At 36.7% G+C, this 24,197-nt stretch overlaps 1 protein-coding gene across 1 annotated transcript in view; it reads right to left on the bottom strand.

Moving 5' to 3' along the window:
• Window positions 1-22,628, bottom strand: part of LOC148847210 (uncharacterized) — a 43,153-nt gene extending 20,525 nt beyond the window's left edge. Inside the window, exons 1-6 of the mRNA XM_088948729.1 lie at window positions 22,325-22,628; window positions 18,049-18,120; window positions 13,999-14,088; window positions 11,574-11,616; window positions 10,082-10,188; window positions 4,830-4,925 (exon numbers count right to left, since the gene is read on the bottom strand). Of these exons, the coding sequence (XP_088804855.1) occupies window positions 4,830-4,925; window positions 10,082-10,188; window positions 11,574-11,616; window positions 13,999-14,088; window positions 18,049-18,120; window positions 22,325-22,507 (591 nt within the window). The 5' untranslated portion in view covers window positions 22,508-22,628. The remainder of the gene's footprint in view (window positions 1-4,829; window positions 4,926-10,081; window positions 10,189-11,573; window positions 11,617-13,998; window positions 14,089-18,048; window positions 18,121-22,324) is intronic.
• Between the last annotated feature and the right edge of the window lie 1,569 nt (window positions 22,629-24,197).

Genomic DNA, 24,197 nt, shown 5'->3' with positions numbered 1-24,197 from the left:
GCAATTTAGAAAGAGTTGATTTGATGAAATAAAGTTTGGTTTAGTGAACTCTGGTTGTTGCAAGGATTTTTTCCCCTAGTCCTATAATCCCCAGTGTTGGTCCCAGATATTTGGGTCTTGGAATGGGTGAACTGGTTACAGACCTAACTATTGGCTTTTTTTTTTCACAAAATGGCTGCTGTCAGACTTGAGGCCACATCCTCACAGTCACACTTGCCAGCTTGAAATTTTGCTATTACACAAAGCAATGGCTCCTAGATCAAATCTATAACCACTAGCAAAATTTTCAAGAAAAAAGAAAGTAAATTTTGAACCTTTTCTACAGATAATGCCCTTACAGGATGGTGCTGGGTTGCTTCTTCATCACCATCTAGGTGGATTCCCCTATCACAATGGAGGACATCAATTGCCAATCATATAAAGTTGAATATTGGTGGTAGTTCTATAGGGAAACCTGGGTCCATCAAGCATATGCAGGGTTTTCAGAAGTAAGAATGACATTATATTAGCATTATACTTAGTTCCAATAGGAGATGGACCAACAAAGCCTTTAAATCTCCCAACCAAAACCCTTTCACCTCCTGCTAAACCCAACCTTTTCAAACACCTCCAACACCAAACTCAGCACTGGAGAAGTAGAAGCAGCTCATAGGGATAGTTTAACATCCCAACCATGTCCCATTTATCTGTGTTCTGTGAATGCTCACAATCTCCCACAACCTGTCTTGTTCTGGAGGCAGTCTCCATAGCCATTTACCCAGCAGTGCAATGTTCCTCAAAACCAAATTCCCTATTCCAAGCCCATCCTGATCCTTCGACACACTATCTTCCACTTTACCAGATGGTCTCTCTTTGAATCCCCAGGTTTCCAAAGTAAGTCTTTTGTAATTTTCTCTAGTCTCATAGCCACTCACACGGGAATACGGAAGGTAGAGAGAAAGTAAATTGGTAGATTAGCCAATGTAGATCTGATCAATGTTAATCTCCCTCACGAGTATAGTTTCTCTAACACATTGCTAGCTTTTTGGAAAATCTTTCAAGCACAGGCTTCTAAAATTCTTCAGCCCTCAGGTTGCCCCCCAAGGGAAGCCCCAAATAGGACATCAGCCACTCTTTAATTCCGCAGCCCAGTGTCCTAGCTATCAAATGATCTGCTCCTCAGTCATATTTATCCCTTTCTTTTCTTTGAATAAAGTTAACTTTTTCTTCAAAAAAAAATATTTATCCCTGCTACACAACTTTTCCCTATGTTGATTTTCAAACTTGAAATACCGGGCCTCATAACCATAACAATGAGTGTAGAATAAAAAAATTCAAACTACCATTTTTATCAGTGTAGATCTGATAAAAATCAATAAGAAAAGGAAAGCCAAAAAATAACTGCAACAGATATACGAATATCAAAATGAATGAGTGGGAACACAAGAAAGGACAGAATCCGGAATGAAGTAATGAAACTATTCAAAAGAACCTAGGAGTAGCTCCAATAGGTAATAAAATGAAGGAAAGTAGACAAACATGCAGAGAAGACCATCTACAGCACCAGTAAGAAGAAGAGTTCTGTTACAACTTGAAAGAGCTAGAAAAGATAGGGGCAGGTCAAAAAGGACATGGATTGAAGTAATGAGAAATGGTTTAAGGGCCAACAATTTAACAATGGATTTGGTCCTCAACAGGACAGAATGGCAGAACAGGATTCATGTAGCTGATCCCATATAGTTGGGACAAGGATTAGATGATGATCCTAAGAAAAGGAAAGAACATATATACAGAATTTACAGGGTGAATGGAAAAGCAAGAAGCCAATAATACACCTCTCTGCCCAGCCCATGGAAAAAAAAGAACAAAATATACCCAAGGAAACACAGAAGCCTCCAGTTCACCACTTTAAAAACAAACAATCTATAAAAGCTCATCACGTCATCCCAACCTAGGAGTGCAAGTTGGCCAGTGTTAGGTCAGGTTGAAGTCAACCCTAACTCAGCTCAAGCTATGGAAACCTCAACCCTAGCCCTAATCCAACCCAAACTTTTCAGGTTGGGTTGGGTTCAGGTTGGCCCAACTTCTCTACTTCCTTTTGCCACATTTTCTTATTTCCCATACTTAAGGGATGAGGTCAATTTAGTTTTAGCATTATTATACATTCTTTTGAAAATTTTCTGTCTTTAAACTCAAAATTGTTGACATGCATATATACATACATGCATGCATATATACGTAAATAAGTACCTACATAAATTCATCATCATCATCATCATCATTTCTTACTACTACCCAGAGATCGGCTTTTATCAGGGCAAATCTGTGCCCACACCATTCTAACAGCCTTTTGCAACCTTGCATTGAGAATATCTCCCCATAAAATAAAGCACACAAGTATGGAGACATTCTCAATGCAAGGCAGTAAAAGCTGCCCGAATGGGCTTTGCCCTGACTGAAGCCGAACCCTTCTACCCAAGGTTTAAAATGTCGATGTCGATGGAAATGTCGCTTACCAAAATATAGGACATATGTCGGAAATTTTGGAAATGTCGAGGGGAAATATTGTAAAAATTAGAGACATTGTGGAAATATTATGAAATATGTGGAAATATGCAAAGATATGTTGTAAAATGATAAAAGAAGCATTAATACATATTTCTAGACTATTATCTTATTCCCAACCATTATATAAAGCTAAGAAACTAAGATCAATAACAAATTAGTAAATGATGATTTACTGATTTATTATGCATTTTGATGTTTTTACAAGGTTATCTGATATTTTCTTTTCTTATTTTTAGTTCTGATTTATTATAAATTCTAATATATTTATTTCACACTAGTAAACAGAAATGCATTTATTCTGATTTTTTAAATATTAAAGTTATAATACATTATGTTTTATTATAAATTTAATAAACTGATTCTCCTTTTTGTAGTATTAAGATTATGATAAATTCTGATTTCTTATAAAACAATGAATTTATTATGATTTTTAATACTAAATTTACAATAAATTATGATTTAGTATAAAATTTATTAAATTTATTCTGATTTTTTATATTAAATGTAGAATATGGTTTATTATAACATTTAATAAACATTTTCTGATTTTAATAAATAATTTTAAAAAATACTAACTAGTTAATATTTTATTACTTGAAAAATATTTTATGTTTTATATTATAAAGTAATTAATTTATTCTTTTGTTTTTATATTTTGTTAATTCCTTTTATAAATATTTTATTTGAAATATTAAATAGAAATCTATATTAATATACTGTATTATATTAATATAATATACTAATATATTATATTTTTAATGTACATTAGTCGACATTAGTCGACATCTTGTCGACATAATAGGAAAAACTATTTTTTTTGGTTATTTGGACCGTTTTGGTCGACATTTCCGAAATATAGGAAATGTCAACCGACATAATGTAATTTTTATATTACCATCCATTTTCATGTTGGTGAGCCTCGACATCGACATATGTCGGGCGACATTAGCGACATTTGAAACCATGCTTCTACCCATGCCCTTTTTGGCCTACCCCTTGCTCTTCTAGCCCCTTCCACTTGTAGCAAATCGCTTCTTCTAACTAGAGCTGTTGGTGGTCTTCTATGCACATGATCAAACCATCTTAGCCTACTCTCTCGTTTTATCACTTATTGGAACTACTCCTAGGTTTCTACAAAAAACGTCATTCCTAATCTTATCATTTCTAGCTTTTCCACTCATCGATCTTAGCATTCACATTTCTGCCACACTCATCTTCTGAACATGTTTCTTGACTGCCCAACACTCTACTCCATACAACACAACTGGACTTACAAATGTTTTTATAGAATTTTCCTTTTAATCTAAGTGGTATACTCCTATCACACAAAAGTCCAGATACACCCCTCCATTTTTCCCAACCTGCTCTAATTCTAATTCTCTAGGTGACATCCTCCTCAATATCTCCCTTGTTCTGAATTATTGAACCAAGGTACTGGAAATGGTTACATTGAGTAATCTTTTGGTCTTCAATCCAAAGTGTATCCTGATTTACACTCCTATTATTACTAAATTTACATGTCATATACTTTGTTTAAGTCCTACTTATTTTAAATCCTCTTGTTTCTAAGGCATTTGACCATAAGCTTAATTTTGCATTTAGTTTCATCAATTAAAACAATGTCATCTGCAAACAACATGCAACATGGAACTTCTCCCTAATATGTTTAGTCAATTCATCTATGATCAGTGTAAATAGATAAGGGCTATGTGTTGAACCTTGGTGAAGACCCATCCTAACTGTAAAATCTTAAAGTCGCTCCAACTGGTGTTATAACATTGGTTGTTGACCCTTCATACATATCCTTAATTAGGTCTATATACCTATTTTGAACCCCTTTTTTTCCAAGGCTCACCATATTCTCTCTAGGAACTCTATCATAAGCCTTTTATAGATCAATGAACGCCATATGAAGATGAATTTATGTTTACTTAATATTTATACATACAAATATGAAGCTAAATTGGGTTCAGGTTGGCCAAGGCCTCAACCCTAAACCAACCTGAAGTTAAATTTGGTTCGGGGTAACCCAACCCAAGTTGCATTCCTATCCAACCTCACCCCTATATTATGGAACTGCAAAAATACATTTTTGGCAAAAGGCAAACAGTACAGAATTACATTAGCTATAGGCAAGAAGTGCATAACAGAGGATACACAGCTATACAAAAGATGAGATGACTCAGTTTCAATGGTAAGTTAAGAAGGAATAATGGCACTAAGTGCATAAAAATGATGGAAAGACTCACTAGTTCTGATGGAATAAGAAAGTTTTCACTTACTGTTTTCGAAAGTTCACTACCCATCTCCATGGTCCGCAGACACAAAGGAATTATTTCAGTTGAGAGAAGGAAACTAATGACTTCTGTATCATCAACCTGTAAAAGAATAACAAAGAAGTTACTTTATTATAACAAAAATAATCTTTTAGGCATTAGAGAACCAAAGGCATCGCCTTAGTGTTTTGCATTGGGGTGGGGGTGTACAAATTTTAGGTTTAGTGCAGCCAAACCATATTGCATTGTATAAATAAGGGTACAAGGGTGTAAAAAGGCATCATGATAAATTAATTTTCAATTTAGAGATCCATAAATGAGTTTAGGGAAAAAGCACAACAGAAAATGAAATTAATGTATTCATTGTGGTAGGGCTTTAACTAGTAGCATTTGTCATGGTATTCATCACAACAAACCAATTTTCTTTTGAGTTTTGTATACAAAAATAGATCACTATATATTTCTATGTTAAATCAGGAGCTATACCCTTTCATTTGTTTGTTCCTTCTCTTTAATCATTTCTCTTAATCTTTCCAACTGGAACACCATCCTTTGTTCTCCTTTGTTGCAACCAACAAATACTCTCTTTTTTTATGAATAAAAAAGAAAATTTTATTATTTCAGAACTTAATATAGAACTTTAAGCTCATACAACAGCCCTTGGAGAGGTGCAAGCTGCAGCCTCTCCCAATAGATTGTAAGGAAACTAGAGAGAAGAAACAAACATTACAGCTGAACCCAAAACATTTCTTCTCTATTTTCCCCTTGCTTTTTGATCAATAACAGAATATTTCATTGAAGAAATTTAAGGATACAATGGGAAGAGATAAATTCTTTTATCTCCCCCAACAAGAAACAAACCCCTGTTCACCCCCTGTTTTGCTAAGCCATCAGCAGAAGAGTTGGCACATCTCTTAAACCAATTCACTTTCACTTCATGTCTTCTGTCAGCCACTTAAATTTTTTCTTTTCATTGCTGTAAGTCCACAGACCATTTTTGTCTTCTTTCAACCAACCCACCACCAGTTTGGAGTCTCCTTCTATAATCAGCTTCCTTGTATTTAACACATTGGCTCTCTGTACCTTCCAATGCTGCCAAGATCACAACTCTAAGGGAATCAGTGAGTCACCTGCTTCAATTAGACCAGAGAACAAGGCAAATATTTTCCGTTCCTCATTCCTTAAAACACCACCAATACCCAAAGGCCCTGGGTTACCACTATTTGCCCCTTGCTTGGATAAACCATCAGCCAATGCATTTTCTGATCTCCCAACCCATTGTATAGATACAGACTCATTCCTTGTCCACCACTTAAATTTCTTGATTTCATTCTTATAGCACCACACAGCATCCTTGGGGTTCTTCAACCACCCCACCACCACCTTGGAATCCCCTTCAATAAGTAGTTGCTCTACACCCAGTTGATTTGCAAATTGCACTCATTGTAAGGCAGCTAGTAGTTCTACCCTAAAAGAATTCCCAAATCCCATGGGATCCTATTAAAGAAATACAATCTCTCCAATCATCTCTTAGCCCCCCCCCCCCTGGATTGCCCTGATTGCTCCCATCAAAATTCAGTTCCAGTGAACCTTTAGAAGGGGGAACCTAGTAATTGCCCTATTCTTAATGGAGGAGCACCTTGCTACTGCTAACCAATTTTTCCAGAAATCATTTAAGGAGAATTGATGGAAGTGTTCCATGGTCTTTAACTAATGTATTGCCCTATTCAACACACAATCCTTCAAATCAAGGCATAATCTAAGGGGAAACCAGTCTGTACCAAACTTCCTTTGAAGGGAACACCTGTCAAAAGGAAGACTAACAAAGGGACTCAAAAAAGAAGCACAAGAGAAGGTCCCTTTGGACCTAGGAATCCAAACCCTTTTGTCTAGCTTAGAAGGATCCAAGCAAACCTGATTAAGGAGATGGAGCAAATTAGAAAGGGATTCAATTTCTCATCCCTTACCCCTATGGAAGCCAAAGTTCTAGTTCGGGCTTCAGAGCCAAGGGGGTTCCCAAAGGTGAGAGAAGGTTTGAAACAACCTCTTTCTTATACAATGAGACAAAGAACAACAAAGGGAAAAGGTCCTTTAAAGGGGTATCTCCAAACCAAATATCCTCTCAAACTCAGACAGGGTTTCCAGAACAAACACCATACCTGACATACCTAAGAAACTGAGGAAGAATACTGTGAATGGCCTTCCATAATATTGCCCAATTAGCCTGCCTTGATACACTAGTATCCCACCCATTCTCTGAACTGCCATGAATACTTCCCACCACTTCATGCCATAACCTCTCTTTCTCTCCAATGGCCAATGCCACAACCACTTCCCCAACAATGCTAGATTTTTCTGAACCACCTTTCCTAATCCCAAATCCCCCTTCCTCTTTACTTCTACACACAACTTCCCACTTAACCAGGCAATCCTTTTTTTTTCCTTGTATTGGTTCCCAATGGAAATCTCTCATTAATTTCTCTAGCTTATTTGCTTACCTAGGTGGTATCCTAAAGACAGACAAAAAATAAGTAGGTAGGTTCGCCGATGTAGTGATTATCAAGGTGATCCTACCACCTAAAGAAATGTAATTCTTCTTCCACAAAGCTAATCTCTTCTCAAACTTTTCTAACACTGGAGTCCAAAACCTATACTCTCCCTAGGGTTTGCCCCTAATGGAATCCCTAAATAGGACATAGGCCAAATTCCTCCTCTCTCCATTATGACAGCATCACCTTAACTATTTCCTACCCCTCATGCCCTTCCTTACTTCTGCTATCCTCAAATAGCAGAGATAGGGTCCCTTCGTATGATTCATTGATTGACCCAACAAAGCTTGCCTTCCCAGACCAACCTTTGTTGCTCATGATACTTCCAATCCCTAAGCTTGCATATGAGGAAAATCCATCATCCCCACCACATATTTCTTCCGCATCACCATCTCTAACGCACCTGAGATTCCTCTTCTCAGAATGCACCCAATGCTTCTTCATGGGGGTTGGGCAATGTAAGTCCTACCCCATAGCAGCATCAAAAACTTTTTCTGTAGTGGAAACACCCTCTCAGCCCTTGAGACCTATGGAAGTTCCTCTGATCTACGCCTTTCCTCCCTTTTCCTTATTAAATCCCCTCACCTTAGATTCACTGGGGTCACTTGGACCAACCTTAGCCTCCCTGGTTCAGCCCAACCCAGTTCACTCGAGGACCTCATTCCACCACCAGCCTTCAAACAATCTTGCCAATTCCTTGTACCTGAACTGCTCTTTCTGTTTTCCTTCAAGATCTCTGTGGGCCCCAAAAAAGTTTGTCTAATACCCCCTTCCTTACTTCTACCATCCTTCGACAATCCTCCCCCACTTCATTCAGATGTACAGGCTTATCCTTTCCTTCTGTCTTTCCCTTGTCATCACAGCCATCCTTAATATGAAATCTGAGTCAATTAAACACTGCTTTTTGAATGGCATGTGTTTGCTCTTTCTTCTCTATTTGAAAAACTTTCAATTTCAACAGGTTCATCCGTATGACTTTGACCAACTCCATCAGGCTACACTCACAGGACCACCATCCTCCCTAACCTTACTGATTGCAGCACCACCATCCTACACAGTTGCCACCAGCACTGGAGAAGATTGCTCATCTACGATTAACCCTCCAAAAAACTTCAATGGCAACCACCACTATAAACAAAGTAACAGACCTTACCTAACTTCCATTGTTCTTAGAATATTGTGGGGGGAGGTGCTTCTCACATTCACCGCAGCCATCTTCGATTTTGAAGTGCTAGTGTTTCATGAGACACCTCAATAAACTCCCCACAACAATCTCCAATAGATTTTAGTATCGGCAAGTTCCAGAGGTGAAAAGGAAGTCCTCTTATTCTAATTTCCAGCTCTCCAGTCTCCTCCTTTCCATTTAACAGCATTGACTTCTCTAAACCAAGGCCACAGCAAGAACCTCCCTTGTGTAGAGTATCATTCCAATTTTATTGGATGTCTCCCAAGAGACTTCCTTGTGTAGTGTATCCCCACTGGTTTAGCCACCTTGAAGCCTTCTACCTTAACTCCAGACTGAATACCATCGCTATCTATCCCCAAAAGGCAACAGATTCAAAAGACCCTCTACTTTGAAAATTGTAGCAATACTTTGGCCTAGGACACTCCGATTAGGTCTTTCCTCCACCTCACAGACCAATGTTTCCTCCTAAGCATTGACATAGAAAGGTTTTTAAAAACCAAGTATCACACTCTGTTTCTTGTTAGCGTAACAACATCTTCAGCCTTTAGCAGAACACCTTTGTACCCTCTAACAGGTTTGGTCTGTCCACCCAACTCCATAGGTTTCCCAGTAACATTTTCAACTCTAACTTCACCAACTCCAATGTCATCTATCTCATTGCCACCAATGTTTTCAATCCGACGTTGACCCAACCGGTTGAACCATTAGAACCGTCACCCAGCCTTGATTCCGAGTCTGGTTCTACTGAAACCCGTCTGTTGGTAAAAAACCATCCGACCTGGGTGATCAACTGTCAACCCGTTTGACCCAGTCGCTAGGTCATGGGTTGCACAATCTATGCACGTGCAAACTTCTGGTGGCCATAACTTTGCACTCTGATGTCCAATTGGGTTGATGATTTTTTTTTTTTGGGTAACTTTTTGAGATCTATGAATCCCAAGGGGTCGAAAGCGCCTTGCCCTTCTATTTTGGAAAAAAAAAACTTTTTTTGGGCCTTAAATTGCAATTTTAACATTTTTTATAAATAAAAAAAGTTAAAATATATAAATTAAACATAAAAACATAAAATACTATTTATATATACATATATAACATCTCAAAATAATTATACATTTTTTAATGATAAAATACATGTTTATACATGCCTATATGCATATATACATGTGTGTATATATATAGAGAGAGAGATTTGATGATGTGGCATAGTCTGACCTATTCAATCCAAACGGTTAAACCGGTGATCCAAAACCCAGAGGCAAAAGCAGGTCAACCTCCGGGTCGGCTTTTAAAACATTGGTTGCCACCTTTTCAACTGCAAGGCCTCCTGGAGAAAACTCCACTACCCACTCCCTTGATCCCCCATAGGAATGCATGGTGATTTTGACTTTCCATTCCCAAAAAACTCAATTTGCTATAGGTTGTAGGAAACATAAACATTACAACAAACTACATATTTTCTCAAGTAAATATAACAAAAAAATAAAAGAAAACAACAAACTACATTTTGAAATACAAAATTGTACCTTTACAAGTGCACCAATAACACCCAAGCTTGTAAGCCTCAAATATTCAAAAGGTCGTGTCTTGCTTGTGGTGTTGAGGAAAGGATACAGGTACAAAGGAATATGTGCTGGGGAAAAAGAAGAAAGAAATTTGAACAAATCATAATGGAAGAAACCAGGCTAATATTGTTAACCATAATGTTAATACATCATAATGGAAGAAACCGCAAAGAACAATCCATAATATTGTTAACCATAATAATCCAAGCAAAGTTACAATTTGAAGTAAATGAATGGCAATATATTGATCACTTCTAGCCATCACAATACAATGGGAAGGTCTCTGAAATACCAATCACATGGTTAGAAAAATCAATTCCTGTTTTATAACCTGTGATAATAGAAAAGTACTTTGATTACTAGTTTAGGGTTCTTACAGAGCACTAAAGGATTAATATTACTACAAGTTGCTAAACCAACAAACAAAGTTATTTCCAAAAGCAACAGAAAAATCTAGAGATAATTCAACATTTCTAGTTTTCTTCTACAACCACAAGTTGAAACTTAAAATAGGCTTCCTTTGCTAACCTAAAGCACCTAACATTAATACCATATGTTATTTAATGAAAATTACCTTACCACTAAAAAAACATCAATGTCATGTATGGAGATGTAAGACTAGAAATGCGAAAACAGGACTTTCAACTATAATTAGGTTGAGTGAATATGACTAGAATAACTAGATATAATATTGACAGTAGTTAGACTAATGTACGATTTAACTGAACAAGGACTACAACTGATAAACTCTAATTTCAAGTCAGTGAATGAAGCACTAAAACGCCAATAGAAATTCAGAGAAGCAAGTCTTAGGGTTCAAAGAATTTCAAAGGGAAAGAAAGGAGTGGTCATTAGAATGGGTGGTTGAGGAGTTTGAGATTTTCTCTGTTATCAGCCATAGTGAACCATTGCTTAGTGTAACAGTAAAATCTAGGGCCCACAAGCATGATAACACAGGTTTGAGTCTGAGAGTGGCCACTTTGTGCCAAAAAAAAAGATACAAAGGTTGGGTCCATATCCAGTCCACCCCACCCAAGACCCCAGATATCTGGGGCCAAAATTGGGTAATGGATTTTCTTTGTTATCAGCCATGGTAAGTGATCAGAATTTCTATAAATGTAGCATGGAAACAAAAGCCCCAACAGTTCAGTGTTTCAACTGAAGGGGACCAGTACAATAGCCTGGACTGTGATTTGGAAACACTAAAAATACATCACAGTTTCACATAAGTCTGCATGCCTGGTACCCCCCTGTACCAGCTGGTCTAGTTCTTATCAATCCCTTCAGTGTCAACCACCTAGTTGACCTCAAAACGAGCAGCAGGTCAGTTTGGAAAACAAATTTTGTGCTTTTATGATCAGAAATTTGAGGTACCAATACATTGGAAGATGTGAATTAAATTTTAAATCCAAAGCTAAGTAAGAGTTTCCTTGTAAGGAATTAGGAAAATTACCATTCAGGAATAGTGTCCTTGTGTCTGGGTGAGAAGCCACACACTGCAAAAATAAATAAACTGAAAACATTGATAACCTTGCCAAAAATGAGCAAGAAATGCAACACAAAAAATTGCAATATCCATAATTTCATTTCTAAAATTCCAAGAAATGAATTCAAATTGTTATAAGAATTAGAACTAAAAGCTACATGTCATGTAAAAACAAAACAGACCAAGTTGACAGTTGTGACCAACATTTCAATGGCTACATTTTCCCTTTTTCTTTGTATGTATCTGTATGTGGACATGAATCATGAATGCATTAATTTGCTTCCAATGTATACAGAATATTTTCAGAAAATAGACCAAGTCAAAGTTGTGAGTTGTGACATACATCTCAATGCAACATCTCCATTTTCTTTTGGAATGTATCTGTGCAAGTGGATGCATTAATTTGCTTTCAGTGTATACAGGATATTTTCAGCAAGGTTCGTTGACTTGGTGATGTGGCATGTCCATGGCCTGGATTACTTCGAATTTGCAGGTAACTTTAAAGGAGTTCTTGCACAGAAATAGAACAGACAAAGAAGAAGGATGGAAAAGAAAAGTGAAGTGAAGAAAGTAGAAACAAGAAACAAGAAAAACAGGGACCCAACCTACCACTAGAAATTGGTGTCTAACTAAGGAGGGAAGGATGGAATCTCACCATCAAAGAAGGATCGTTGTCACTACAGAAATTGCAGTACACAATTACCAGAACATTCATTAATTTGGAGATAGGGAATATAAACATGGATTTTCAGCAACATACAAAATGATGCTAGAGGTAGTTGCTTCAATTAGAGTGAACTGAGGCAGAATTGAATTTCCAATCCAAACCAAGACTTTGACTTTTCCCATCACATTGAAGGTGTTTGACCTCCATGGAGGCCCTATGTTTCACCAATTTAAAAGGTGTGTTTACATTTCTTTTATCATTTCATGGAGGCCCTAGGTAGCAAGTTGGATAGTAACACACATGCAAGTAAACTTAAACACACCATTGTAATGTGACAACTAGAGAATGACTAACCAATTCAAGTCATAATACATCATTTACTAGTCAGTACCCTATGTTTCTGATCATAAAATTCACTCCTAGCTCCTTTCCATGTCATATTTCCATTTCCATGGGTACTGACACAAAATTTTACTGGAGTAGACATATTCCTAGTGAACACTACCAGCCAAGGTTTTTAAAACCGGACCGGACAGGGATCGTTCTGGGGTCCAGTTCCCAGGTCAAAAGGTCCAACCATCCGGTCCAAACGGGCAGCCCGCTTTGATTAAAAAAATAAAAACCCAAAAAATGGCCAAAACCATTCCCGGGTCAAACGGTTCGACAGTCCGACCGCCAGGGTCAGTGGTTCGCTGACCAAATAAACGGTTTTTGGCCAAAAAGTGGTTTTGGGGTTAAACGGAACTGATCAAGTGACTGGTTCCTGGTTTTTCCGGTCTTATTTTGAAAACATTGTTACCGGTACTATGTGGACAATAAGAGATAGTATTTATAACATAAGATGGTGACAACATTATAGATACGTGGACTAGCAATGTTATTGCCCACCTAATGGACATGATCCCACTTTGAGCCAGCTTGATATTCTTTTCAACATGCAGTTAAATATTATTCTTTGTTTGCATAATAGATTATTTGGTTGATCTATTAGAATCATTTGTGTTTTCTATGAGTTTACATTTTGCTTGAAGTCATTTTATAATGTAGTTTTGAACTTAAGGTTCACAGGACAGCTTTGTAATGTATTATTTTGTCTATAACCTTAGTTTTTAGCTTTGTTTAATGATTTAGAACAGGATAATAATAATTCAAATGTGTATTTTCTTTTATCATTTCATAAAATATCATTCTATATCTGTGCATATTTCACAATGTTTCCACCATTTCTATAATTTTACAATATTTCCATATGATATTTCTGACATGTTTCTTATATTTGGATGACTGACATTTCCACTACATTGACATTTTAAATTTTAAACTTAGCATGTGATAGCTGCCCTGGTGCTTCTCCACATAATCCTTCCCCTTTTCTTTAGCCAAACAAAAGTTGTAGGAGCAAATAAACTTGACATGCTAGATGGAAGACCCCACCATTTGTTTTGCAAAGGGAAAACCAAATGTTCCAGATATGTGGTATAAGATGCACATGTATGCAGTATAAGAGAAAGAGAACCACATTTGTAGCATCACTCAAAGTATGATATCAAGTTTCACTCTGAAAATTACCATGTAAATCCAACATATATTAAACTCATCAGCATATTAAATGAGTAGCACCATGCAAGAAACAAGAAATAATTTCCAAGAAGGGACATCCTAGAAAGATAAATTCAGAGAGAATTAAAAAATAGAAAATTGATAGGAATGACTAAGCTAATTGACCTGCAGAAGAGCAAGTGCATTGCAAACTCGATTTGATGCAGCAGGTGTAAGAGTTGGCGGTGACAGGAAGGTGTATATGGAGACTATCTCCTGCAAATAACAATAAGTTCCACAACATTAGTCATAAAAATCATGCTTAAGTAATTTCATGTTTAAGAGCAAGAAAATAAATGAGAACTAGGTGAGAAAACAAATAGATGATGTACAAGATGTGAATATACAATAACAGTAACAATAAATGGTCAGCTGAGGAAGTAAAGTCAAATGGTTTGATCAGAAGATCTAAGGTGGTGAGGGACATTAAGTTTCTAATTTACAGTTTGCCAACAACACTTATCTTCCTAGAAGCAAGGTGAAAAAATATTGAGTGTAAAGAATGTTACAAGATGCTTGGAAGTTTTTAGAGGGCTGAAAGTAAAGTTATCAAAGCAGTATTATCAGAATTGACGTGGAAGAAGGGGAAAGGAAACACTAAGAGAAATCTTGGTCTGCACAGCAGGGATTCAAGTGATTGGGGATGATACTATAGACAAATTTCCCATGTAACTTGAGTGGAGACCTATAAAGTGAACTGAAAATAACAAGTATGAAGGAAGTAGAAGAGGTTATTCATGGTTAGAGGAAGTATGTGCAGAGGACTAATATGAGGTTTTTTTTTTTTAAGTAAGGTAATTTTATTAACTGAAAAAGAACATACAAATAAGCCCCACAAAAGGAGCAAAAAACAAATAAGCCCCATAATATGAAGGATTTTTTAAGGTAAAGTTGATGGAAGTATGATTCTTTTGATTTCAGTTTGCTAAGGGGTCGTTTGATTGCACTTTTCAGAGGTCTGAATCTGAAAATGCTACTTTTCAGACCTCACCCCTTGTTTGGTTTTACCTCTTAAAATTGGTCTAAATCTTATTTTCAGATCTGAAAATAATAGACCTTGGGCTGCCTCTTAACGCGCTCAGACGCGTTTCAGAGCTGGTGCATAGTCCAAAATATCCTTACAATATTTTGGAAATGACGCGAGTTACCCCTGATAATCCCAAACCCAGAAAACCTAAACATTCGACCTCTCTTTCTCTTTCTCTCTCGCTCTCTCTCTCTCTCCCTCCCTCTCTCTCTCTCGGTCTCTCTCTCTGCCCTGTCTTCCCACCACCGCCACTGCAACTTGCAGCAGTGGCTCTCTCGCTCTCTCTCCCTCCCTCCCCTCTCTCTCTCTCTCGGTCTCTCTCTCTCTCTCCCCCTGTCTTCTATCTCTCGCGCTCTCTCTCTCTTCGCCTTGTCTTCCCGCCACCGCCGCTGCAACTTGCCATGGCAGCTCTCTCTCTCCCCCCCCCTCTCTCTCTCTCTCTCTCTCTCTGTGCAGTGGTGGTTCAGTGAATAATAATAATATTTTTATTAATTATTAATTATTAATTATTTTAATATTTTTTTATTAAACGTTAATTATTTTTTATTAAATTTACTTGTGTTATTTATTATTATTAATTATTTTTATTAACTAGTAATTTTTAATTATTTCATTAATTTTTAAAAATTATTTTATTTTTTATTTGTGTAAATTATTAATTAGTAATTATTAATTATTTTAATACTTTTATAGTCATTAATTATTTTTTTCAATTTTAATCGTTTCATTTATTAATTAGTAATTATTAATTTTTTATTTTTTATTTGTATTGTTTCAATATTATTTTGAGGTTGAAAATTATTTTTATGAGATCATGCAAATTGAATTCAACATTTCCAAATAGTATGTTTTAGGGGTAAAATAGTAAAATCAGTAAATTTCAGATGGTAAAGGGTTGATCCAACACAAACAAACTTATGGATTCAGATCCTCTAAAAAGTAGAAAAGCATCTATGCCTCTTTTCTGATTTCAGACACTTTTAATATCTTTTTAACTTTTCAAATCTGAATTTTCAGATTTATCAAAAGCCACCTAAGATGCTGTCTAGTTTAGCTCATGGGTAAGCCCCTATTTGAAGCCTTATTTTTTATGTAATAAATAAAAATGAAATTTTCATTAAAATAAAAAAGTGGGTTACAACAATAAGGTGATGTGGAATCACCAACTGAAGGATATCAAAACAAAAGAAATTCAAGATAGTAAAAAACTCTCAAGCATCCCCAACAGGTTCCGTTTCTAAAGTGATCCAAAAACCTGCCCCAAAATACTCTTTTGGCACGTCTTTGAAAACTGGAAGAATCACTAGCCATTCCATCAACTTTGATCCAACTCTCAAACAAAACTTCATTTTGCGTCCTGCCTTTCCTTCAAAATTTCTTATATTTGAAGATTTCTTCATGCAGTTAAAAAAGTGTTTTCTGCATTGAATACAATGCCAATGTGAAATGTGACTTGTTTGTAAATTTTAGCTGGAAATTGAATTTCTTGATTGCACTCCCAGTTTGTTAGAAGAGTTTAATAGAATTGATTAACCCTCTCTGATTTTTTTTTATAGGTAACCTCAATTCATTTCAATAATATAAACAAATATGCAGAATAAGAATGCAAGAAAAGGGGTAAAAACCCCTAGAAAACAACAATTACAACTGAGCCCAGTACATTTGCCCCCTATTTACCCCTTATTAATCCTCTCTGATTGTCACTTCATTTTTGTTATATGTAACTGATTGCCACCTCATTTGGCACTCATGGCATCCAATTAGCTAACATAGCAATTCTTCAGATCTTATTGTTGTATTGTAACCTCCAAATCATCATACGCCACCATTTCCACCTTCCTAATTAACTTATTTCTTCCTTAACACCAAAATCTAGCAAGAAGCAACTTGGATAGCAACATGCATGAAAGTTAACTTAAACACAGTGTTGCAAAAGTGTCAACCAGAGAATAACTAACCAGTTCAAAATCATACTGCATCATTTACTAGTTGATCAATGCCCATGATGCAGATGCTAGGGAAAACAAAGCATTAATTAGGCCAGATCAGGTTAATTGATGACCAACTAATTAGATAAACCATTAGTCAACCCAAGTGTCCAAAGCATAGAGTAAAAATTAAAATCAAGGACTTGAGGTAACATACAAGAGCAACAAAAATTAACATCTCCTGGATTCAAGATTTGTCACCAGAGTGCATGTGCATATTTGTAAGTAAATACATACATATATAGTTTCCTTTTTGTGATGTATGTGTTAACAATAGTTTCTTAATTTTAGAGAGAGATTATGAATAAATGTAAGTACACAACTTGTATAAAAATCCTAATGATTTCTAAAGAAATAAAATGTAAGTAGCAATTTCTTTTTGTATCTAGATCATAAATGTAATTAGCTCTTTAGTTTCCTTCCCCTGCTTCAATCTCTTTTTGAGCGGGGCTTAGTATATCATTTTGCCTTCTTTAATACATTACCTTTTCTCAAAAAAAAAAAAATCTATGACTATGATTATGAAGGATTAATATTAGAAAATACAGAATCATTTGGAAGGATTTGAAGGATTCACGCGTATGTATAGAATGAGAAAAAGATTAAGATTAGGAGAGGAATTAGGATAAGGGAATATGTTTGAGTTAATAAATCAGTGAGTCATTGCCTACGAAGGTTATTTATCATATTCTATATAAATAATAAGTGTTAACGTAAGCATGCATTGCAGCCATTATTGTAGAGATTATTTATCAAACTGTTGCCCCTATGTTTGCAGCCGTTATTGTTTCTTGTTATCCATAACTGTTTTAGTTAGTATTGTATACAACCTTTGTCTTGTATCTAGTTTAAGTTAATCCATCCATGATGACTTGTTTTGAAATTTTATATGGAATGTAAAACAAAAAAGTGGAGTATTAATCTAAATATCTAATATACCATAGAAATTGGCCCCACCATCTACTCTTCTACATGAGTGGAGTTTGGCATGTCCATAGCTCTTAACTCCAAATCCAGTGGTTTCCTTGAAGTAGAAACTCAAATCCAATTGTTATTTTAACCAATCCATGCTAAATACTTCTCTCTTTCCTGATAAGCCTTCCACTCTCGATTCAAAGACATAGTAGTCTGGCCGGCATTAGTGAAGGGAAATAAGCATACCTGTAAGAGTGCAGCAATAGCACCAGGTGTGTTCCACAGCAATGGGGCCAAATCTTGAAATATTTCTCTCTTCTGAAAGTTGGAAAGGAAAATCAGTCATCAATTGAGAAAAAAGAAAAGCAAAGAGGAAAAAGTCCATAGTTTGTTCCATACAAATCATAAAGACATGAATGGTTTCCCATATGCTAATAACATTAAAGACAAATGCTAGCAGAAAGGAGCTACATGAGTGTTGCGTGGACATGAATGCGTCTGGGAATCGCACACAATGATGCCAAAAAAAGGACTCATGGACAGATCTATATAAAAGTATAGAAAAGGTTTAAAAGTTCTTGGCTAAGGTGTTAGCAAAAAGGATTACAGAAGTCCTAAGAGATCTAGTTTCTCCGAACCAGTTTGCATTCGTGAAAGGTAGACAAATTGTGGACAGCATTTTAATAGCAAATGAATGTGTTGAAGAGAGAAGGAAGAGGGGCAGACCGGGTATCCTTGTTAAACTTGATCTAGAAAAGGCTTATGACAAAGTAGATTGGGACTGCCTTCTCCAAGTTCTGAAACTAAGGGGTTTCGGTTCTAATTGGGTGAAGTGGATAAAAGGCTGCATCAGTTCAACCTGGTTCTCGATTTTACTGAATGGAGAGCCCAAAGGTTATTTTAAAGCAAGTAGAGGACTTCGACAGGGTTATCCTCTCTCCCCTTTCCTCTTTAATTTGGTAATGGATGTTTACAGCCAGCCTGTAGACAGGGCTAAAAGTTTAAATTTAATTAAAGGTTTTGAGGTAGGAAGAGATGCCCTAATTGCTTCCCACCTCCAATTTGCAGACGACATTATTCTCTTCCTGGAAGCCGACATGGAGAATATAATAAATGTGAAAAGGGTTCCAAACTACTTTGAACTAGTCACAGGACTGAGGGTTAACTACTCAAATAGTATAGTGGCTATAAATTTAGTCGATGGAGCTCTTCTGGAAAGCTTCCAGGCAATTCTGAACTGCCGAGTGGAAAACCTTCCCCTCACTTATCTGGGTCTGCCTTTAGGGTGGAACCCAAAAAGTCCAAGATTTTGGGAACCAATATTGGAAATATGTCAAAAGAAGCTAGCAACTTGGAAACACTTCTTTCTCTCTAAAGGGGGGGAGACTCATCCTCATTAAGGCTGCTCTAGCAAATCTGCCCATATACTTTCTCTCAGTGTTTCAGGTTCCTACTATAATCAGAACACAGATAGAAAAACTCCAAAGAGACTTCCTTTGGGAAGGTGGAGGAAAGAAAAAGAGTCATCTAGTGAATTGGGCTCAGATCTGTAAGCCTAAAGAGGCTGGAGGGTTGGAGATTGGACACTTGAAGGAGAAGAACACTGCTCTTCTTGGAAAGTGGCTTGGAGATTCCCTACAGAAACAACTTCTCTCTGGGCAGCTGTCATCACCAGCAAGTACGGATTGAACGCAAATGGTTGGGACTGCAACATTCATTCAAACCGAGTAGCTTCCTCAAGCCCCTGGAAAGGTATCATCTCTACCTACAAATATTTTTGTCCTTTTTTAAGGTTTAAAGTGGATAATGGTACTAGAATGCCACCTTAGCAGATTCTTACCCTAGACTTTTTAACCTCACTCATAACAAAGAAGCTACCATCTCCCAGTGCCTCCCCTCTTCCCCCTCTGAGAGTAACATAAACTTGAAACTTAGAAGGCCCTCAAGGGATTCGGAGATCAGTGATTTAACTGAACTTATCCACTCTCTAAGAGAAGTCTACATCTCCCCTTACTCCCTAAACTCCCGTGTTTGGAAACCTCACCCTGTTGGCGAGTTCTCTTCCAAAATTTTCTTCAAGGTTTTGATTGCAGGAGAGCAGGACTGTCGTTTCCCTTTCAAGAAGGTTTGGTGCAAATTTATCCCCTCTAGAGTATGTTTCTTTGTCTGGGAGGCCTATCTTCATCGGATAAACACATGCGAGCTGCTGAAAAAGAAAAGTCTTGGCAGACTTTTTATCTCCCCTCATGCCTGCATACTCTGCCTTCGAGAAGGGGAGTCAACTGATCATCTCTTCGTTCATTGTCAGGAAACCAGGTTTATTTGGAATCATTTCTTACAACTAGTTGGGTACAGCTGGGTGGCTCCAAATCACCTACAAGATCTGATTCATCAATGGAAAGGAAAAGGTCTGAGTAAGAGAGGAAAGGTGTACTGGCAGATAGTTTTGCATGCTGTACCTTGGGGAGTGTGGGAAGAAAGAAAGAACCGGCTGTTTGAGAACAAGGTTAAGTCAAAGAGTGATCTATTATCTCACATTAACCACCTCTGTAATCTGTGGGCCTCCAGCACAGATAAGTTCAAAGGACTCTGTAAATGATCTCAACAGGAATGCTGGTAATTTCCTGTTCTCCTCCCCTCCCTCCCCACCCACCTATAGGAGTCCAATTCTCAGAAGGCAAGGCCTTTGGACTCTAAGTTTTGATGGAAGTGCTTCAGGCAACCCTGGTGCTGCTGGCATAGGAGGAGTTCTAAGGGATGAAAATGGAAACATCTGCTGGGTGTACAGTGGGCCAATAGGCATAGCAGACTCTACCAAGGCAGAAGTGATGGCTGCACTTACAGGGATCAGAATAATTAACAGATTAGGTATTCAGAACCTCTCCATTGGAGGTGATTCAGCAAACACCATAATATGGTTAGGAAAACAAGATACCAGGCCATGGAGACTCAGACATTTTCTGATGGAGGCAAGGGATTTACTGACTGCTTCTAATGCAAACCTGATTTGGATTCCAAGGGAATTTAATGCTATTGCAGATGGACTAGCAAAATTAGGTGCTCTGTTAGAAGATTTGTACTCTGATAAGTTTCCTCCTGTATAATTCCTAAGGGTCTGATCCCTGCTTTTGTTTTTCTTTTCTTTATATTTGTACACCTTGTGTACCCTCCTCTTTTCTTAATGAAATCAGTTACCTTTCTCTAAAAAAAATAGGTTTAAAAGTTTATCTTATTTACTTAATAATGTTTTACAGGAAAAATGGAATTTCTTGTGCACATTAGTTGTTAAATTATGTCAAATAAGGAGAGAAAGAATATGTTAAACAAACGCATCCCTCAAGAATCTATGTAGTGTCAAAATACAAAAACATGTCCAAGATGGACATTTCAGCTATTAGGAGAGTCTACAAAACCTTGGCTATAAGTTATTGTACCCCTATATAACAAAAAGGAAAATGCTAAACAGCTGTTTTTATGATAATAAATAGGGGTTTGGGATCATTTATGGCTTGTATTTTTTTGGGGATTTAGACATATTTTGCATCTTATGCCATCATACCATTAGCACTACTCAACATTAAATGATGAAATTTATTGAGAGAATTTATTTGGTTTCCAATGCATAAAAGAAAATTGGAAAGTATTTGCTCCGTCCACATGGTTCCAAATACTTATAGCATGAAAATAAAGGCCATTACTTAATGTTGGTCCCAGCTATAGACTAAGTACAGTCCTAACCTTCATCATTTTTTCACACAAAGTGACTGCCCTCGGCCTCAAACCTATGTCATTACACTTGCCAGCCCGAGATTTTATTATTACACCAAGTAAATAGTAACCGTTTAATTTAATTGTCCTACCTCTCAATCAATTAGACCAATTCCAAAATCATTAGCTTACGTACCACAAAAATTATCCCTCTACTGCAAGCATCATATGGATCCTATTCCAAATAAATGGATAAATACACATGATAATGGTTGAGATGAACTCCAACTACATAAGATCCCTTCCAGACATTCATTTGAGGATTTTTTTTATTCGGTTTATTGTAACATAGCAAAGAGTGATTGATCATTAAATCAATTAACATAAAACAAAGAGCGATTCATTTGAGGATTTTGTTTCCAGTGAGCATATATCAATCAATTAACATAAAACAACAAGCATGCATTAAGATATAGATGGTAACAAAATCGTTCCATTTCCATCTCATAAGAATGATAACTTTTAATTTGTTTCAATCAAGCTCCATCAATGCCACTTGAGCATCACAGAAATTAAAAGTAATAAAATATAACAGACTATCTAGATTTTGAGGAACAGCATATATCTGCTACATTAAACACTTTCAACAATGCCTTAAAGTTCATAGATTTAAATGATAAAAACACATAATTGACAACAATCAAGCAACAGGAATGACAGATAGAGACTACAAGTTTAACAACATAAAATAAGTTGGTCCTCCTATTAACAAAGCATGCAATCACTGTTGGGGTGAAAGGTAAAAGGAAATTGCCTTTGAGAGCTCGTGAAGAGCATGTTCTCTGAGATCAGGGTTGTTTAGATCGATCACCAACTGCTCGGCCGAAGCCATTTTACGGTCTTTCTTAAGCAGAGCAGCGCTGGGGTTAGCAGAAGAAGCATTTGGGCTCGCAAAAGGAGGGTTTAGAGAGAGCGATTGAGGAAGATTCTCCATCATCGAAGTTCCGAGTTCGATACCCGTCTCCCACAGAATAAGACCAGGAGAGCTCAGAGCTGGTACTTTGGTAGCTCTTTCTCTGTTTGCTTCGAAGTTGAACCGCTGTTTGTTTGGGTCGACAGTGGTTTTTCGGACCAAACTGCGTCCGGTTTATTATGTTCTCTTGTGTTTGACCGTTTGTAGTATGAGAAATCAGAAATGCTATCAGTAGATTTAGTACAAATAATTTCTATCGTATTGCTTACGAATCCATTTCACACAACCATCTAGAATATTCTATAGTTGACTGATTGGGCCCGATGTACGCCAAAAGATGTGATTAGACATGTTTATGGGTCGGGTAGTCTTTATAAACCGTGTCTAAAGAAGATAATTGGTTTTATCTAACTTAATTGTGGTTACACCAGTCAAAATGGAATCTATCAAGTCAAATCCAGAAATAAGTACCTACTTTAACTCACTTCCATATTGTTTCATTAATCAAAGGAAAAAAAAAAAACTATATATTTGGTCTTTATAAATTTATTTGAAGTCAAAACAGTACCCAAATGCTTGAAAATTAGGGTTTCTGCACCTACATGTCAGGGAGAAAGAGAGAAAATGTAGGCACTCCTACCAAAACTTTCCAATCTCCTCCAAAACTAAACCACCAAAGCACAAAGCGCCATGCCCAAAGCTTCTCCTTTACATGTAACTTTGAAACTCTTTAATTGGCTAGGGTTTGGGGCAAAAATAGTACAACATCACTTATTAACAATTTTTGCCAGATTTCAACTCTCCAAACCCCATACCAACTAGACAAAATGTCCTTTGAACTATACAAAACCTATCTCTCCATACACTCTTAATCGAATAGTGTATGGGAAAAGGGACAAAAAGGAAATAAGGAATGAAGAAACCTACTCTATACTAAGATGTGAATCAGTCATCTAAAACTGATATAAATTTGGTAAAAACTATAGAGAAAAAGAATAATAAAAGAAGAGGAAGAAGAAGAATAGTTTGAATTATCTGTCCCCTCCCTTCTCTAATATGTCTTGTGTAATGGTGTTGGAATTTATTTATACAATGCATGGCGGTGTTTGTTATATTATGTATGAGGCACGTAAAAGTTCCAAACAATTTAGTGATAGTGGTTGCCATTAATTTCAAAGTATAATTTAGCTTAAATTTCAGATTTCATGTGCCTAAGGACACAGGGTTAATGAAATTTTCAAAATTCATTATAGTTCCTACCACTTGATTGATCAACCAATTCATTTAATTGATGATCAGATGTACAATCTACGTCAAAAATCAAACGTATAACATATATTCAAATCCAATTAATATTTTAAATGAATTCGACATAAACCTTACGTGGCAGAAATTTCAAATGCCTTTGATTTCAAGTTAAAGCAACTCACACTTCTACGTTCATTGTCTGACCAGGTTCAACGCAAAAGAAACAACAAAGGAAGGAAGGGATATATCTCCACTTCCACTGGTGTGCGCCAATGAATAAGATCAAATGCATTGTAGAGGTGAAAACGAAAATTGCTTTCGTTGGTGTGTGCTGATGAAAATGATCGAAGGCGATGTGCTATAGATTTTCCAGTGGATGCGTTCAAACTGTTGGAAGGAGGTGAAAACAAAGATGGGAATGAACAATTGAAGAGGATAGAGAATTTACGGTTCAAGTGTGAAATGA

The sequence above is a fragment of the Nelumbo lutea genome, chromosome 6, assembly GCF_056320005.1.
Source record: "Nelumbo lutea isolate HS-2025 chromosome 6, American lotus-T2T, whole genome shotgun sequence".
Lineage (NCBI taxonomy): Eukaryota > Viridiplantae > Streptophyta > Magnoliopsida > Proteales > Nelumbonaceae > Nelumbo > Nelumbo lutea.
Note: the sequence above shows the minus strand (reverse complement) of the source record. Positions and strands in the feature narration are given on the sequence as shown.